At 50.7% G+C, this 18,797-nt stretch overlaps 2 protein-coding genes across 2 annotated transcripts; both read right to left on the minus strand.

Annotated features, from left to right (window-relative positions):
- Positions 1–345: 345 nt before the first annotated feature.
- On the minus strand, positions 346–3,671 carry N7477_009627 (CHY zinc finger protein; the record flags this gene model as incomplete). The annotated part of the gene is made up of 10 exons (XM_056971288.1): positions 346–410; positions 461–597; positions 650–703; positions 759–883; positions 931–962; positions 1,019–1,066; positions 1,119–1,231; positions 1,283–1,370; positions 1,428–3,026; positions 3,623–3,671. The coding sequence occupies 10 exons, from the start codon at positions 3,669–3,671 to the stop codon at positions 346–348; spliced, it is 2,310 nt and encodes a 769-aa protein (XP_056818267.1).
- A 5,181-nt stretch (positions 3,672–8,852) lies between these two features.
- On the minus strand, positions 8,853–10,697 carry N7477_009628 (uncharacterized protein; the record flags this gene model as incomplete). Its single annotated transcript, XM_056971289.1, is given in 3 exon segments — positions 8,853–10,074; positions 10,089–10,545; positions 10,604–10,697. The coding sequence occupies 3 exon segments, from the start codon at positions 10,695–10,697 to the stop codon at positions 8,853–8,855; spliced, it is 1,773 nt and encodes a 590-aa protein (XP_056818268.1).
- Positions 10,698–18,797: the final 8,100 nt, after the last annotated feature.

Consider the following 18,797-nt stretch of genomic DNA (forward strand, 5'->3'; position numbering starts at 1 on the left):
CTGAAGCATAGGAACCAAATGATATCATTTCGCGTTGCTTGTCAGGACTCTCAAGGTTAGGCACTGATGATAGTACTCTGATTGAGATTCTCGCCGTTGATTCAATCCTTACGCATAAGCAAACTTTCGCAATTGAATCTTGTCAACCAGCATCACACGGTGAAAAGATCATCAATGATATAGACAAAGATTTTTAATGAACCCATAAGTTGATCATGATTTTTGACAATGGCTTTGCCAGATGCTAAACACAGCTTTCGAGGTCCCTATCGACCCAAAAATCATGCGATGCAAGTATGCTAATGCTCAAATATGCCCATTTACAGCTACAAGACCGAACATGCTCTACTTCTTCTTCGAGCTTGATCCGCCAGGAGGATTTCCTCCCCTTCGCTTGTACTTCCGAGGATCTATTCACCATCAGTATCGCTATATGACAGCCTGTGAAAGACGTTCTTACCTTTGCGGCTCATAAGAGCTCGATTACGAGTTCCCTTTCCACCTTCCCAGAATCCGCTACCAGCCTTGCCTACGAGAACCGCCTTGCAGATACCGCAGTTCTCTGGTCTGTAGATTTGCTCGCGAGAACAGAAACCACTTATTTTGATCGTCAGAATCAACCTATTGACTCCATGAGGGATGAACATACCAGATCATGCGATTAGCGTGCTCGTTCGGATGGTCGGTTTCAGCATCATGACATCTAAGATGAATTGTTAATTTCAACAACAGAGACAAAATGTCAGAGCAATACACACTTATCACACGGGAAGACCTTCGCACAACAGCTGAACCTGAACCAACGGTGACTCTTTGAATAATGCTGGCAGCGACCACGACGGGGTAGCTCTTGGCCTGCAACGATGCCGAGGACTTCTTTGGTCTTTAAGGGGTTAGACTTATTCAGAGACGCTCTGTGGTGGAACTGACCTTCTTCTTCAAAGGAAGAGCACGGGAGGTGACTGAGTTCCGTTGATAAGTATGTTGACGAGGTGTATTCCGTAGAGGTGGCACTTACTACCTGTGGTGCTCACGACCAAAAACTTCACTTCGGGTAGTTTGAAGACTTGACATTCAATTAGTCTGGAACGATGTTTGGGAAGTTGTGTGAAACCTACCCATCTTGCGGTGGCAGTGACGGCAAATCGCCATGGCGCTTTCTCCGCGAACGGCAGATACTCCAGGCATGGGATGGACGGTCGAACACTCGGAACATGTTGGAAGGAAATTACTATTCAAAGTCAGTTAGTCTCTTTAAATTGTTCCCGAAATAAATGCTCACCTAGGAATAAGATCCACAATGGTACAACCCTCCAAGTCCAGATATCCAGCTCGGTTAGCATGTGAATGCATCATCTGTCTCCGGAAGCCTGCAAAGAAAAGCATTAGTCAAGATTTCAGAGATTGGAGCAGTTGTTGAGACCCACCAATGCTCATCGAATTAGCACACTTCCGGCACGATTCGATCTTAGGCGACGCTTTCGGATCCTGAATCTGGGGAACATTCTTGATATCCACAGTCTGCTTACACCGCTCACACTTGACTGTGATAGCTAGATGAACAAGTTCCAGCAGCTCGATTCCATAAAGCTCCATGAATGGGAATGAAAGCGCGACACCTCGACCCGGCGCGTCATCTGCAGCTGCAGGAACGGGAGCACCGCCTTCACTCGTGTCCTCGCCTTCTTCCTCCTCTGAGTACTCATCGTCGTAACTCGATTCATCTGTGACTTCACTGTCACTATTTGAATCCTGGACAGACCACTCTGGCGGTCGAGGGATGACATGCAAATGGGGCCTGTCTCCATCTTTTTCAAGAAGTACACCATCTGACGGCTCCAGCGCAGATGATTCCACATCAGATTGAACGTGCTGATGTTCGTGTTGGGAGTATTCAGCTACTTCAGGCAAAGGCGTCTTGGCGAAGACGTGAATATTACTAGCCAAGTAATTGATTTGCGAGACCAAATTCATTTGAGAGTGCTTTCCAACCCATTCAGTGAATCCAGTTTCCACAGATCTTGCCTCGGGGCTGTCATTTGCTAGGATCTCAACTGAACTTAGCTCCAATGGGTAAAGATGAGGGACCAGCAGCTTCACAGTCTTGATCGTCTGGAGCGATCTGGGCAGATGGTCCATCTTATTGGGTTGAATCGGGACGATCCAAGATGTATCCGTGCGTTTCTGGAACATGGGCAGTCGTCCAAGGCGAGCTTCTAGCTGCTTTGTCTCCATTGACCTTCGCTTCTCCGCTTGACTCTTTTCTGCGGCGCTATAGGTTTTCCTCGCCACTGGTGCTTTTGACACCGGGGCTGGAACTGGCGTCACTTTCACAGCAGCATTTTCCGTAGACCGGGGCAGTTCACGCTGACTCGCGAGGGTCAATTGAGGCTTCTGCTCCCTTGGAGCAGGCGCTTCACCAACATTCGCAACGAATTTCAGTTTTGGCCCTCTTTCGAGAGTAATCAGCAGGCGTTCAAGCTGCTTATCCAGACTGTTCATCCAGCCAAGCAGGGTCCCTTGACCCTTCGTCCTAATCGTATAATCAACAATATCATCGAAACCGCGACTGACATTCACCCGATACGCCGCTTCCATCTCGGGATTCGTAACAGAAAGCGTGGGCCGTCCTGTACCCGGGTACGAGGCAGGCACATGAAGGACGCATTGCAATTTGTCCAATTCGAACGGAAAGTCTGGGTCAGATGGCGCCAATCCGAATGACAGAGTCACTCCCTTCTCATCTGCCATCTCCTCCGGACGGAAGCGGCGTCTCAACTGATTGATCTGGAACTCTCTCGGGTCTTTTTGCTCTATCTTTGAGACGGGCCGTTGAGGCTGAGCGCCATTCGAAGGCGCCGGTCCGCTGATACTCAGATTTTGCACACCAGCCGCTAGACGAGGGCCTAGATGTTGAGCACTGTCAGACGATGGCTGTGGCGCCGACTGCTGATTAGGCTGTTTCACTTTTTGCTCAGTAGCGGAGGCGTCATGGATGTATGGACACTCCGCGCCAGCACGGCAGCCTATTCTGGTGTCAGTTTCGGAGTGCAATATTCAACGTCCCTCTATACAGGGGTCCGAGTAAACAACCCAGTCTCCAGGGCCCCAGCAGAGAAACATGACATCCTTCCATATTGATGGGAATCAAGCCATCTGAAGGGAAGCGTGCACGAAAATCCAAAGGGGGAGTTCTCGCAATACACCACAAAAGCAGCCAAGATCACCACTCCAAAACCTGAAACCGCATGAACTCAACGCAAGAACATACCTTTTTTGGTCGCAAAATAACGACATTTGCCCCGTTTCCTCGCTGATTGGCGAGGGGCTGGCACATGCGTGGATTCAACGCCATGCGGCAAAGCTGGGGCTGCCAACTCATCATTTGAAGTCGGCTGCTCAGTCCCTGTCCGAGAGTTCTCTCCATAAGCGTGTGATCAAAAAGGTTGCGGGCCGTTGTGCCTCTTCTGGAGAACACAAGCCAGTCTCTGGGCGGCAAAGGCTCCGGGCAGGGTCAGGACCCGGGGAACTCAGATACGAGAGCAGTGGGGGAGCCCGTAGAACATATTTCCCAGAAAAGCGTCCTCGACCTTTGCGACCAATAAAGAAGGGAAAGACTTACGTTGGATCTGGGAGTCCAGACCCGGACTGTCCACTGATCCGTTCGCCATGAGTCGAGGGCAAAAAGAGACGGTCGAAATGTGACGTTTTCTGCCAACGCAGAGATCGGGTGACCAAAGGATCGACAGGACCAGATCTGCTGCTGGAAAAGCCGCGATGGAAATCCGGGAAGCCGGGTTGGGTTAGACTACTCCAGGGATTCCAAGATCCAACCTGAGTGAAGCAGGTCTGGTATACAAATAGAGAGAAAGTTGGAATGCCAAGCCTTTGGAGTCGTGATTCAATCTGACTCATTCCTTAATCTACCATCTTCCACGCACATCTACCAAGCTACGAAAATGAACGAGATGAATCATGGTTGACTCAAGGTTGTGCATATCTGACAGTCCTGAATCTCTCAGGGCTTGTCAAAGTAACCCCACGTCAAATTCTCAACGGTTCTCTATCCTGCATCTCTCCGCTCGGCTCTTAGGTCATGATGACCCCACTCTGTAAAGCTTTCCATATGCACACAACACCGCTCGGGAGACTTTCCTCCTGGAACATGAACCGCCCTGTAAGAAGACCTGCAGCTAACGCAGTCTAATGCGGGAAATGCCACACAGGCGGTCAAGCGGAGAAGAGGGGTCGGCTTCCAGGACTCCGTATGCGCTAGGACCAGGACATGCTAAAAAGCCCCGCGTCACATTATACTAAGCAGCAGGCAAAACGTATTCAAAGACCTGAGGAGCTATGCAGTCGGTATGTTCATGCAGGGACAATGCTGCCAAGGTCTCAACACCAGACCGAGCCATATTTCTTGTGCTCTCGAGAGAATGTGGTCTGCAAATATCTTTCACTATCTTGAATGCAACTATAGAAATGTCTTTGACTCCAGCGGGAGAGCACCGCGAGTCGTTCCACGGGCATCGTCGAATAATTACGCGCAACGGACACGGAAAATGTCACCAACAGGCTTCCTACCCGCGTAGATCCAAGGTTCACCGCGAAACAACAACAGGATGTTATATCAAGTCGCCGCACCAGGACAAGACATTGCGCCCTCTCTTCCTCAACCTCGAGGTCACACACACCTTCTACCCGGCTCGAAAGTGTACCCTGTCCGTGGCGTTGATAGACTCTACTATTTGCATCAGGCGTTCCCTCCCGTAAAGAAAGAAAATCCCGACATTCTCCACGGTCGCAAATCTCGTCAAACACCTTCCTGTGCCCTAGAGATATCACATCATTGAAAAATAGTCTTCAAATATACAGCCCTATCCACAAGATTAAAACTCACGGCGTACGCCATATACAAACGCCGCACCGGGGCGGTAACTAGCTCCACAGTGTAATACGTCGGACGAACGGTACATTACAAGTACGGAAAAACGTACGTCCAGATTCGGCAATGCACTAAACTAGATGCAGAGATTAGGTTCACTGCAGACCGGATCGGCCTTCTGGAAAGCTTCTGGAAGCCTTGTGATGCTTCAACGGCAATTGCCCCCCGAAATGACCGCTTCTGGAAAGATAGGATGCGGAAAAGATTGATTCCGGTCAAAACTCTCATGTTCACTCATTCTAGCTTCCTTCCAATCATGAATCTCAGTAACAAAAACGAGTCACATGAATCTGGACTTTTCTCCGCTCCGAAACCCGCTCAGGCATGTATTGTGATTCGTCGGAGGACAGCGCTCCTTAACTCCCACACACGTGAGACGGAGACCCACGGAGGAGAGATGTGGCGGAACCAATCATGTTCTTTAATATGCACCTTCGGGTCAAGCCCTTAAGAATACTTGGACGCAACCCTTTCCCACTTTCCTTTTTTTTTTAGCCCTAGCCTAGGGGATTTGTAGAATTCGGGATTGGGCCGCAAGTGCCGAGTTGGGCATGGCTTTTCGGCATTCCAGACCCCTCATGGTTTCGGGGAAGCCGGGATTAATGTCCTCAGGAAGGAGTTGAGCTGCGTGTATAACTATTTTGGTGCTTGGACCATGGTGGTCCATGGCGGTATCGAATTGCTTTGGTTCACCGTTATGACGTCGAAATTGTGTACGTTGCGACCGATAAGCTCACCGATGAAGATGTTGTCTTGAAGGACCAAGGCATAGCGCATGGAGAAGCAGGGTTTTCGCGAGGTTCCTCCGAGCGTGCGCGAACAGGCCTGAGCTTGGATCAAGTCTAGGGCTGATAGACCAAGATTGGAAGGCGAAAGAGCCCTGGTTGGCCGATCAGGGCAGATAGTGGAGGATTGGAATTCCACATCCAGACAAAGCAACCCGCAGCGCTACAGAGAAACGCAAGGGTATCTTTGACAGATTGAGAGTCAAGATTTGATGCGTGTTTCCAGGACACTACAGGTCAGTTCAAGCATTTGACTATACTGTTGAGCTGCTCCAATTGCTTCAAGCGCAAATGCAAACAAGGGTCCCCAACACCCGGCATCAAAGATTCCATGATCTCTCCATCGGCATGCCGAATCTCTACAGGGCCCCCCAGTTGATCTCCCCAGCCAACAGGAAACCAGCCTCAGGATTCCCAAAGTCCACTTTCCGAGCGTCCCGACATTCGTATTCGTCACATGGAACATCCTCATTTCGTGGGGGTTGCCACACCCCTCCCAATGGAGTATTCCGTAGAGCGCTTGGCCCGAGATCCAGTTATAAAAGAACGTGTCATCCGGGGAGACGGACCAGTCAATTAAAAACGTCCTAAGGTCTTGACGCGAATTCCTGACACCCTGGTTGAGCAGTCAGCCCCACCGTGATCTCCACCAGCTTTGAATCGCTCAACTGAAATCGAACACCATAACGTCTCAAGTCGGGGCAAGTCATCTCAAAACGGTTAGGAAGAGTTGAGCAAGTCTGGAGGTGGCTGAACTTGAAGGGCCGAGAGAGCCGGAGACCGGTAGACTTATATTAGACGCGCTGCCGCAGTCACTTGACCATGTCACCGGAGAATACTAAATGCAATGCTCGCTTTAATTTTTTTCAAGCCTCCTTTCTCATTCGAGCGAATCACCCATGTTCGCGTCTGCAAGTGCCCTGGGTCTCAAGTCTCTAGGCGCAAAAGCTTTTGATAAGCCCCACGAGAGTCGGGCACAGTCGGGGAGACGGCCAGTCAGAGACTACCTTCTGGAGAAAAGGTTGAAGCAGTCGGGCGTTTTAGGAGGGCAAGACGTGGGGTTGTAACATGGAATTTGCAAACTTCGGGCTCGACTCGCCCAAAAAAGGAGGATCCACCTATGTAATGTTCGGCTTCCGGGGGGAAAGGGAATTAGGGCATGTACTGGATTCAATGGCACCTAATCGGGATGCAATAATACGACAATAGATCGATCTCCTTAATAAGCGATGCATCACCTCTGGTGTCATGTGCTCTCCATCCACATGACCGTCGCCTGACCTCGATCTCATTTATTCCTGCTCTCTAACCCAGTCTCTAGTACCGAATCGTCTGTTATACCCAGCCTGATGAATTGGCATTATCGATATGTCTGAAATTCAGGCTACCACCCCCCAAACTCAAGGCTCTTTATTCCCAATCATAAAAAATTTTACATACTGTCATGATGAGGCAACCCGGGCTACACTCCCTCCCCCTTCGGGGAAGTCTAGACCGCGCCTCTCACAACATCCCCGGTGGCCAGGACTCTACAGTTCTACAGCACATGTGCCTAGACAATCCTAGAACCATGAGCCATGAAGCAGGCTCTACCCCAGTACCTAAGGACTGAGCGCTTATCTCGTCGAGTCGCAGTGGAGCCGCCACTACCACCATCCCCCGGAGCCCCGGGAGCTTGGGCGCAGAGCTAAGGTCAAGCACCATGTCATGGACGGCATGTGAAGCGGACAGTGCGACGCGACCTTCTAGGGCCTGGATCCGGATCTGAGAAATCGGGTCAATCTCGATCTCTCCCGTACTTTTGCTGACATTTTACTATTTTCAATCCTGCGCCTCCTGTTCCTCTTCATCCTTTTTTGCGACCACCTGACACCCCCTTCCGCTCTGGAAGATCTTCAAAATCCATGCTGTTGGGACCGGGCGCGCTGCTCAATACCCATCTAGCCTAGTGGTACTTTTCGTCCGTTCGTCCTTCGATTTTGAGGATTGATAGGGCGAAACGCCTTACTCAAAGTCTTTATCATAATTTCCCAATCCACCCTAACTAGATAAATATATGACCCACGATCCAATATTGCGGGATTAGATGGGGTCTTCTCTTCCCCCTTCCCCGTACCCCAGCCTCGATGTATAGAAGAGACCCTCGCCTGTAACGTCGAAGCCATCAAGGAACTGCCGTCTACCATACATTTATGTATCACCCCCCCTTCTGACGTGTCAGCGCCACCAAAGCCGCCCCCGCCCCAACAACAGCCTAGATTTCCACCTGATACTTCTCTGGCGTCGGTATCGCAGGGATGCGCGCTTGGCAAACCTTTTACAGACCTTGAGGACGCCCGTGCTAAGGTAGATATGTTCTGCAGGAGAAAGCTATGGCGTTTTTCCCCTCCATCTACGCATCCAGACCGCCAATTCACCACCGCATAGCCCCAGCCATCGAGGCAGGGATGATCTACTTTTACATCTGAAATAATACGAGGTGCATGAAGGCTTCATTTTTTGAGATGTTGATTTCCAAGTTTTTTTCGTATTTTCTTATTATTCCGCTCGAGGCGTAAGTAGCGTAGCGTACAGGAGCAAGCGCCCGATGGCGTTCAAACAAGACAGGATGTGCCATGGTATCTGGTATCGAAAGCGAAAAGAAAGAAAAAACAGGTTGATAAAATGCTAGCACGTTTTCTGCGAGCCAAGTGGACGGGCAGTGGCCAGTAGCGCTGATGATGGATGGCTTTTGTTTTTGGTGGGAAGTTCGTGGTCATGAAAATTGGGACTGGTGAGAACCTCTTGCAAGATGTCGATTGATTCCGTATTTTCATCCCGAAAGGGGAGTGGGTAGGAGAAAGAAAGAAACAAGAGAAAGAGGATGAGATGTTGAAGCTGTACATAGAATATTAAGGGATAAACACTCCTAGGTGGCCCGGAAAGATCCAAGAATATCACCCAGTGAATGCTGTTTCGAGAAAACACCCTGAGAACCGGCCCCTGGAGCCGATGAAAACCCAATCAAATCAAGCCCTAGTTGCGCCTGGATGCAATGCATGGTATGATCGTAATCGTTGCGTATCGAAAAAGAAAGTTGAAACGCTGTCGCGAGACATCAAGAAGGAAGTGGGAGGTGTTGTTTACCATCCCTTGACGTGGTACTCCCATGGACCGTAGTCCGTGGCGTAGTTGGTCCATGACCCGTTCTTGGAAAGATCCTTATCCCGAGCCTGGCTGCCAGCATTGGCGTCTCCTGACCCGGAAGGCCCAGAAGGCCCCGCCCCCGGAGCCCGGTGCGGTCCCTTAGGGTACTCCTGGAGGTTTTTCATATCGTGGGCAGTGTGACGTCGCTTCAAGAAGGCATTGGCGGTGGCGCTCTTCTGCTGGCGTTCCCAAAGGAGATGTCGGCGGAGCGACTCGGTCAACTCGGTCGCAAGCATGTTGCGTCGGGTGGTACGCGGCGAATGAGCCACCGACTGGGGTGGGGGCGACTTCATGGTGATGGGTTTTGATCGAGGCACACCCGGGCCACGCATGGTGAGGTTTTCGTCCTCTCCTTTCTCAGAAGGCGAAGCAGGAATGGAAGGTCCATTGGGTGATGTCAAACGGGACCGTTGCAGCGCAGGACTGGACCGGAACGCGTTTCCATTCATTTTAGTCGGTTGGTGCATCATCATGGTGAGAAGAGATCGCCGAGACACCAAATTGGGCCGGGAATCGACCCGCTGGAACATCTCCGGTCGCTCATCAACACTTGATTTTCCGCTCTCTGTCACCGAGTCCTCCCAATCAGAATCTTCGTCATCTTCGATGGCACTTTCGGAGACCTCGTCATCGGTCTCGATAGCATCCTCATCGGCAACGAGGGGGCTTTTGGGGGGTCGAATGGTTTGAACATGGTCACTGAAGGAGGCAACCTTCTTGGACGAGCTCGGATTACTGCCATTTGGCCGAAGAGACCCTCCACCAGTTGTAATATCTTGGGGCACCTTCGCGTTGATGCGCTCTTCAAATGAGCTCTCGTCATCGTCCCCAGAAGATCCACCTAGTGTAAACATGCCTCCTTTTTTCTTAAGTGGGGAGGGTTTCACTTGAGGAGCTTCGCGAGAGGGGCTCGTTTCGACAGCCAGTCTGGGTTGCGACCGGAAGGAAGAGGAAATGAGAGAAGGCGAGAACCCACGGACGACACTGGGCGACTTGATCAATTCCGGTCGGGAAGGCAACACTCCAGAAGATGAGACACTGGTATCAGATGCGTTGACTTGAGCGGAGTCGCTGTCGTTTCCTTCGGGGGCGGTGGTCGAGCAGGATTCCGTCGATTTCCGGGGGTGGCATACCGGGCGAGGGAAGGTAGGGACCTGTCTGGCAGTCGAAACAGTCGAGACGGAGAGGAGGAGTGGGAGTAGGGAGTAGATGTGCGGGGAGTGATGTCGACAACGGGAGCAGTGGGCTCGACCATGGGAGCCAAAGGCTCCAGGTTCTTCTTCTCTTTGATGTTAAGAACCATACGCTCGAGATCCAAAGAGGTGATGTGCTTCTCCTTTCCACGACCTAGACTAGCCAGAGAGTCCTCACGGACCACGGCGGGCCGGGAATCCGAGAATTGGGGACGCTTGATGTGAGCTTCGATGCGTTCAGCTTGGTCGGACGCGGCCGACTCGACACTGGCGGAGAGCTCCGGCAAATCACCGGCCTCTGAGCGTAATTTGGGAAGAACAGAAGCCATGTTCGACTTCTCAGGCTCAACACAGAATGTCTCGCGAGTCCACAGACGCCAGCTCAAGTTCTCGAGCCGACGGCCCTGGTCCATGTAGTCGGCACATTTCGAGAATACTGCAAATCGCATTAGCCCGGGGGTACTTTTTGAAGAATACGGTGAAGCCAAACGTACCCATCCACATGCCATGAAGACTTTGTGCATTAGCAGTATCCACCTTGTGAATATTATCTGCGTCCACCGTCAAAACCGGTGTTGTCAAGGGCATGATAGCGGCGCCACAACTACGATTGTGGTCGTCGGTGCTGATTGAATTAGAAATGATGATGTTCCGGGGTCGCCGTCTTCCCCGAGAGTGGTCGTACGGCGGTTGGAAACCGAAGGGAAAAGTTCTCAAGGAATCGGTGGATTGTGGGAAGGTCTAATAATTCCGGGTCTGGAAGTGTGATGCAGCGAGTCGATCAATCCTATAGGCAGTATCTCAGTTGAAATCGATTTCTTGTTGCCGGGGGAGGCAACTGGTAGCGATTGAGGCGAGAGCGGGAAGACCGAAAAACGAGAGGCCGGCTTTGGGTTGAGAATTCGTCAAATCTCCGTCAGGGCGCCACCGAAATCGGATGCGGAGAGATGGATTTGGTGAAGTATCCACACAAAGCGCGCTTGAGGCCGGATTGACGCGTCTCCTAAGGGCCAGGGTATTGAGTAGGGTGAGAAGGGTGAGAGTGTAGGAAGAAGAAGGAGTTGGGGAAGTGCAGGTCGGAACGATAATAAGAATGACGGGGGCGGCGGGTGGAGTGGAGTGGAAAAGAGAGGGGGAAAGTAATGATAAAAAAAGGGAAAAGAACGATTTTTTTTTTTAAGGAAAGATGGAAAAGATGGAAAAATGGAAAAAAAAAAATTAAAAATTAAAAAAAATTGAATAATTAAAAAAATCCAGTACGTATCGTTACAATACCGGAATTAAATAAATAAAAATTGAGTCAAAGGCTGAGGCGACGGCCGGTGAAGAAAATTCGGACGCATCACGGGGCCTTAGGATACATCCACGGTACCCGCGCCGTACATGTGGGAACCGGACGCTCCCCGGTACTCGGCAAGTATTTTTGTAACTTCAGACCCGCGGAACGTGGTATTTATATTCTTGTACCGGTCTGTTTCCGGACGTGGTTTGCCCTGCTCTGCTCAGTCTTAAGATTGTAGAACTGGCGACCTGCAAAAAAACAGGAAAGATGACCTGAGAGGGAGGTCAACAAGTCCGACTCGACATCCACCTGATAGCCACTTCATCTGGCCCGGGGACTCGAACGCCACTGGGCAAAAATACAAATGAGGCCTTCGCCACAGGTAATCTACAAAAGAGCCTACTGACTGATGGACTGTCGCACCGCCAACCATTGGCCGTCTAATCGGCTCGCAGTCCGGCTGACTTGCTTACTGTACCGAAGATCTCGAAGAATTGTACCATAGTCCACCCCTCCGTCGAGCTATTTCCGTCACGGACGAGAAGGATGGGGTATACCGCATTCGCGCCAGATCCCCCCCCATCAGCCAGTTTCGGTGTTGGGACCGGCTTATCCTGGACTAAAGGGCAACTCAAAAGCCGAATACAATATCCGAAATTGTCCGCATCAGTCACTAGTTGAAGCTTGGGTCTGGAGTCAAATAAAGGAAAAGTCCGGGGGAACACCTCGCCGCGAGCAGCGATCGCCAGAAAGGGATAAACGATTGATTCCCAGGCCGCATGCCGGGGAAACGCGATGGGACTTCCGTAATCCTCGTCCTCACCCTCGCTTGGCTATCTATTCACAAAGGCATTAATATGAACAAAAGAGAAAAGAAAGAAAACAGAGTCGATGCTATGCAGCTTCAACCACGATCTGCCCAATTCCACTCTGCATTTCGCAGTTTTAGAATTTCCCTTCCAACAAGCATTAGGCGGGTTGGACAAGTACACTTCCCAATCCTTTACCGCCCTTTTCGTCTTAATCTTCGGAGAAGGCCCCATCCTGGCCCCATCCTCGTTTGGAATTGACATCTAACAGGACACGAAATTAGCAGTGTGTCACAGTCGTAGTCATGAGTCTGCCAGCTGGCAAAGGAGATTAAATCAGGAGAGAAAGAGAGGGGCACATAATAGGATGTACCAGGATCAGGAAGACCCAACTGGCGGAGTGCTCACGGGGTCTCGGGGGCGCGTGGCTCTTCAAGCTCTCCCTTGCCTCCGGTCCGGACTGGCGGAAAGATTTGAACTCCTCGCTCAACCCGAGGGATTGGGAATGAGCGATCGACCTCGAACACTCCTGTTGCACAAAGACGCACGTTTCATTCATCATGTGATAAGTAGCTACCTCTGTATCACCTGCTTCGCTGTCTCCTCGTTGATCATCTGGGTTCCAATGGTTCAACTGTCCTGAATTGCGGGGAAACCAAGTCCTACAGTATTCTCCATCTCCACTCCACTGCCGACCCATTGTTCTGTCGGGTCGCTTGATATTAACATTGGCCTCTCGTGGGGTCAAATGGCCGTGACGGAAAAGGGCTTGTCCTAAGGCTTGGACCGGGAGAAGTATCTTGAGGTATATTTCTGTTGTCCACCGATCCTGATCAAGATCTCCTCATTCGTCCGAGACAGCTCACCGTAGAAGGTCTTTCCCTGTCTAATGTATGACACGACTCGAAATTATTACCTACAGCATGCAGAGCATTTCCCACACGTACAGCCTAGGATTGGTCTTTGCTGACCCCGGGACCCCAGTTGCCCTTCTTCTTACCAGCCCCCGCATCTCTGATCTCGTCAGGTCATCATGGCCCCTGACACGGTGACAGGTTCGGAATGGCGGCTCCGTCAACTCAGCATTCGTCGTGTCTTACGGCCTCCACTCGGGTGGTACCGAGGTGGCAACCTGAAGCTGCAGATACTCGATGTTGATTCCCACTGGGGATCCACTCGGTAGCCTCGAAGGCTGCCAATAATGCCCCCAAGTTGCATCAATCACCCTACGTCGGGGACGGTCCGGGTACCTGTGGTCAGATTCTACGAGGTCCAGGGTCAAGGCCATGGTCGCGCTGATCTGCAATATCAACGGCTTCTATCGAAGTTAAGATGCCGAGGCTCTACGGGAAAGGAAAACTTTGAATGCCGAGGCGTTCTGCGCCCATCTCGAGTCATACGTAGAATGTATGAGGCATTGCAGACAGGGCCGCCCCCAAACGCCGTCGGTAGTGCGTAGGCCGAGGCGTGGATCAGAAGATGTGGGCAGGGACGCCTGACTGTGAGAAGTCGCGCGCTGGGGATCTCGAGTCACGCACCCCCCGAATTGTACCGAATTTATGGTATCAGGTACCGCCCGGACTTGAGTACAGAAGCAAAGCCGACACGGGATGAGAAAGCGAACTGTGGCGAGGTCACGCGGCCACATCACATGATATTCGATGCCGCGGGCCTGTGACGATTACGTACCGGTGTCTGTTCTGGAGTTTTTATTTAGGATACACATCATGTAATGAAGAGCCTGAACGGGAAAGGGGCGGTGTCGTTGACCCGGTATGTTTGACGATGGCGCTTACCGTGGCCTAACGTGGACTGGGGCTACCATGTCAGGTGCCGACCAATTTGATATTCCTCAGAACGCACATTGCAGGGGCAACATCGGTCGCAACCATGATTCTCTATATATGTAAATATATATGCACCTGGACAGGTATTGTCTCTACATATTTGATTGAGGCCATCTATGAATATGTATCGTCCATAGACGTTAGGTGTCAATCCATGCATGGTTCCTATACTCGCTGGGCAAGATGTATTTCATACCCTTACATTCTAGTGTCGACTTTAGATTCCGTACAAAATGATGACGAGGTGGCATAGTGTGTCCTAACAAATCAATGATCAGAACGGTTACCTAGTGAGTATGACAAGACCCAGGGCTCATCGTTAGAAGTCTTAAATCACCAACCGCACTTCAATCAACGGGTGTGACGAAGCAGAGTTCAGGGCGGCAATTCCGCCGCAACCCCATACCAGTTATTTGGACACAAAGTTGACCACTGATGTCAAAGATCATAACGAGTGACAGCAGAGCCTGCGTAGCTATTCTTTGCATCGCACCGAGAGAGCGACATCAAATCACATTCCAGAAGGTAGCCGCCCTAGACGGCCTGAGTTCCCCATTCAACTGGCCATGTGCCCTAGCAAAACAAAATAGTGGTGAGGATCGAGAACTAGGGAGAGGTTGTCCTGCACGATAGAGCCTCTGTCATGAAAGACCCGGGTCCCAAAATTCGTAGCTTTGTATACGCAAGGGATGTTTGTCCGGGAAGATGAAAGTGGAATCCGTACATAGTTTCTAGACCCACGGAATCAGGTGAGCCGTTGATTTCGGTACATCTTGGCTGATCTTGAAGTCAATCTTGGAAGCTTTCGTGCCAATGAGCTGTGAAGCTGACTGCGATCGGGAATAGCTTGTCGTCATCAGCCGTTTCTTGCCAACCGTAAATTGGTTCTGGGCGTTCGGCACCGCCATTTTCCGGGTTGATCTACGAGGGGCCATGTGCATGTGATATTATTCAAGGGGGGAATCTGGGGCGGCTGTCGTTGCGTACCTGGTCCGTGGAATTGGCTGAAATTGTGAGATAGAATGTTCCGGACCCTGCAGTGCCGGCGGAAGCACGACTCACATTTCCGTGACGATCATTCTCAAGTTTACCTCTCTCCTTGTGGTACAATACCCATGGGAGGATTGGTAGGTCTTCATTTTCCGGAAGAGAACGACAGGAGTGCTCTTCAAACTAACGTAACCACCGTAGCCCTGGCTCACGGTGGCTATAGTATCGCTATCCCTGGCGCCAACGAGAAATGACTCTCCTGCTATTTCAGTCCAACACCGTCGGCCCATCTAGGCCTTCACAATTGTGCCTCTCTTTATAGCTCACGTACTCCTTTCGCCGGCTCAGGATAACAAAGAGCATCCGTGCTGTACACATCTTCCAGAGCTTTGATCGTGAGTGTGAGACCTCTGAAGACCTGTAGTCCGATCCCCGATGACCTCCCTTGTTTGAGATGGGGGTTGTAGCTATCCGAGCTAATCGAGGGTCCCTTCCGCCCTGCAGACCAGGTATTCGGGTATTTGGAACCCTGGCATGCCTTCGTGGCCATTCTCCGACGTTTTGACCACAATCTGGCTAGACCAGACTGCCCTTCGTACTTTGCCCAAGGACTTCCATTTACTAATTTTGAATGCTTTCGCAGCCACCTCGTCACCACTATTTGACAATAAGGCGAGGCAAATCTCTTCTGGGGATTATAACAATCGACCTATCGAGTCATGTAACTTTACAGGCCGGTACTTCCGTAAAATGAATCCATGGATCTGCTCATGCGCGAGTAATTCGGTTCCCTCGTGGTTTCATTTGCCTGATCCCGAGCTCCCTCTGGTCCGAGATATTGCCATGGCCAACTTGGACCCAAGCCACATTCTGATTTGATGTACATACCTTAAGTCGAAACCCAAACAATCACCGACTTGGATGAAAGGATAGGTTTCACTAGTTTCCAAGGCTCGTGAATCCATTGCTTTTACCGAATGAAGAGACAGTAAACGGGCGCGAACCGAAGAGGAAAAAGAAATTGAAAATCAGAGAAAGCAGCGAATAATAATCCTTACTAGCGATCGCACGACCAAGACGGGCCAAATGCAGGAAGGTCCAGATGGGGGCGGCTATCTTCTGACAAGTCGCGTTGCTAATTCCCGACTGAGACAGATGCAGCGACTGCATTCAAAGACATTGCAAACCGCGCGCGATTCGGTTCTCGGTGTGATCGTGGCTGATTGGGCTGGCCCTTGTGTGATTAGCCCCTGTTTGTCGATCGTGACAGGGCCGTGGGCGGTCATGGGGACTGTCCTGGCCCTAGATCTGAGACCCTCCAGGCACCCCCTTCCCCCCCTGGGCAAGTATGTACTCGGGAACTGGTTGGGGAAGCGGCTACACGGCCCCCGAACGCCACGAACGCTTGCCTGTTGACATACCGATTCGGATGACATTTAAGACTGCCCTGAAAGCCCTTTGGCTTGCGCAGGGCCATTTGGTATGTGCAAGTGTCTTCAGATGGGCGACCTTCGGTGTCCGGGGCTCTGGGTGGCTTGGCTTTGATGTTTTCCCACCAACCGTAGCGCTAGATTTGTCTCGTCTGTGTGTCTGGCTTGATCATCTATGGCCTATGGCATTTCCATCTTCATCCTATTCCCAAACTAGGTACCCTGGTCTACGAGAGCGGCACAAGGCAAAGTCCAGTACATGTAAGTTGTAAAGATCCCTGCGCTAACTGCGGGAGCCACTTTGGTGGTAAAGAGCTCTTTGTATGCGCCTTTCCCGATCAGAAGCGCATATTGAATGTGCTCGAGTTACAGCACGGACAGCTCAAAAACATCTGTTCATAGTTGTGTTTGTCAACAGGCCCACAGTCCGGGGATAAAAGGTATAAGGCAAAGAACTACCGACACTTGTGGCCCGCGCCCGACCAGGCCAACACAACCTTGGACCTTTCTAGCCCGAGACTAGACGTCAGCCATTTCCTCCTGAGTCAAAGAGATTTCAAGTCGGCGCTTGTATTATTTAATAGCTACTGATTAGTTTGAAAATTTTGTAAAAACCAGTATTGCCGGGGAATCAACTTACAGAACCCCTGAACAGCGATCTTCAGCCACCAGGCTGATGGCAAGGCAACTGGACAGATCGACGTGACAGCGGCGAGCGACAGGCAGAGGATCATGATTGACAATTCTGACAGCGATCACTTGGGCTGTGATGTGTTTACGGTTGACAGGTTCGTCACAGTCGTGTGACAACCCCAACCCCCAAATATCCCGAAGAAGCGGTATAGACGAACCATGAGTCTATGACTTGGACACTATGCGGCCAGATCACCTCTCCATACGATATGATGGCCTGCTCATGATACAAGCAAAGAAACCACCTTCCGAATTTACCAAACCGATCTCCGCCACGTCAATCGCCCTTGTCCGTGTGAACCTCCACTGAGGCTAATGACTGAAGGGACCCTTGAAATACCAGCGTATCAATTTCAGCGGGAACATGATATTCTCCACTCGGGAGAGTCGTCTAATTCTGTCTCACTTTCGCATTTTACACGACATCGGGTCATCTGAACGCAGCTTGTGTCGCCCGGCAAAAATCGGCCAGCGCGGCTAATGTCGACTACCGGTAAATCTAAGTGTAACAGAATTGAGAAAGTGATTACCTTTGAAATGTATACTGCAGCCATATTGCCTGAATGTAGACGCCCCAGATTAGCAAACACTCAAACCCCACCTCCCTCCAACTGGGCCAGATCTTCCCCATTGCAATTTCGCTCCATCAACGGAAAAGGGGAAAAAAAGGGGAAGCTCAGCAGATCAGAATAGCACCCAGAATAGCCATTTACCGGGCAGTGCGTGTCACACTGCATTGAATAATTTGCATCCCACCCTATGCCGGAACTCGGAAGACCCCTCAGCGCTGCGAAGTCGATATCGATGTTGATGCTTCCTCTTGATAGCGCCCGACGCCCTGCAAGCCTTTCCAACCTGACCTGCCACGGCTGACAGATTTCCTGAATTTGATCCACTGTTGCCGACACTACCATTACTATGTCCGAATTAGATGCAGCTGCGATGGCAACACTGCCTACAAGGTGTGCTTTTTTGGCTTCGACACGACTCGTTTGGTACTCTGGCTTGGTGTATCTCCATCTCGGAATGGAATTGCTGAGGTGGCTGATATGGCTACTTCCCAATGCAGTCCTCTATCTTGAGGTATGAGAAAGGTATGCTGCTGTTCTTTGCAGATGCATAGTGGAGGTGGATTGGTGTCTACAATCTAGACTCGATCTGTGGGGTAAGTAAACCCAAGATGTATGTGGCCAGAATTCGTATTTCAAATGGACAAGCAGTACATGTGTATTGGTCAGTGTATGGCACTATTTCTCCGAAATAGACATAGTTCCACAGGAATGCCTTATTGCTCACATTTCATAGCAAATCGACAAGACAAAGAAAAAGTACACAATGTTTAGGCTAAAGGCTGTCTCGGCAATAGTCGAGCCGCGATGGATCGCTGAGATCCGTGGTCCACAAGTTGCGGGGAACTAGGGTCTCACTTCCACGCGTTGTGAAACCATGGCGGACTAGTCCAGATCTGTATCCCCGTAACATCCACTTCCTGATACTAGTGAACTGGGAGAAAAGGAAACAGAGCTCTTTCAAAAATCTTGGCGGAAAGAACATGGCAAGATAAGGTCCTGGAAAGGCAGGAGCCTTGAGAAACATGGCGAAAACCACTCACCCCTGGCTCAAAGTGATATTGCGAT

Source organism: Penicillium maclennaniae (genome assembly GCF_028827695.1).
Source record: "Penicillium maclennaniae strain IBT 15551 chromosome Unknown utg000008l:1.0-3552695.0:1.0-3555053.0, whole genome shotgun sequence".
NCBI lineage: Eukaryota > Fungi > Ascomycota > Eurotiomycetes > Eurotiales > Aspergillaceae > Penicillium > Penicillium maclennaniae.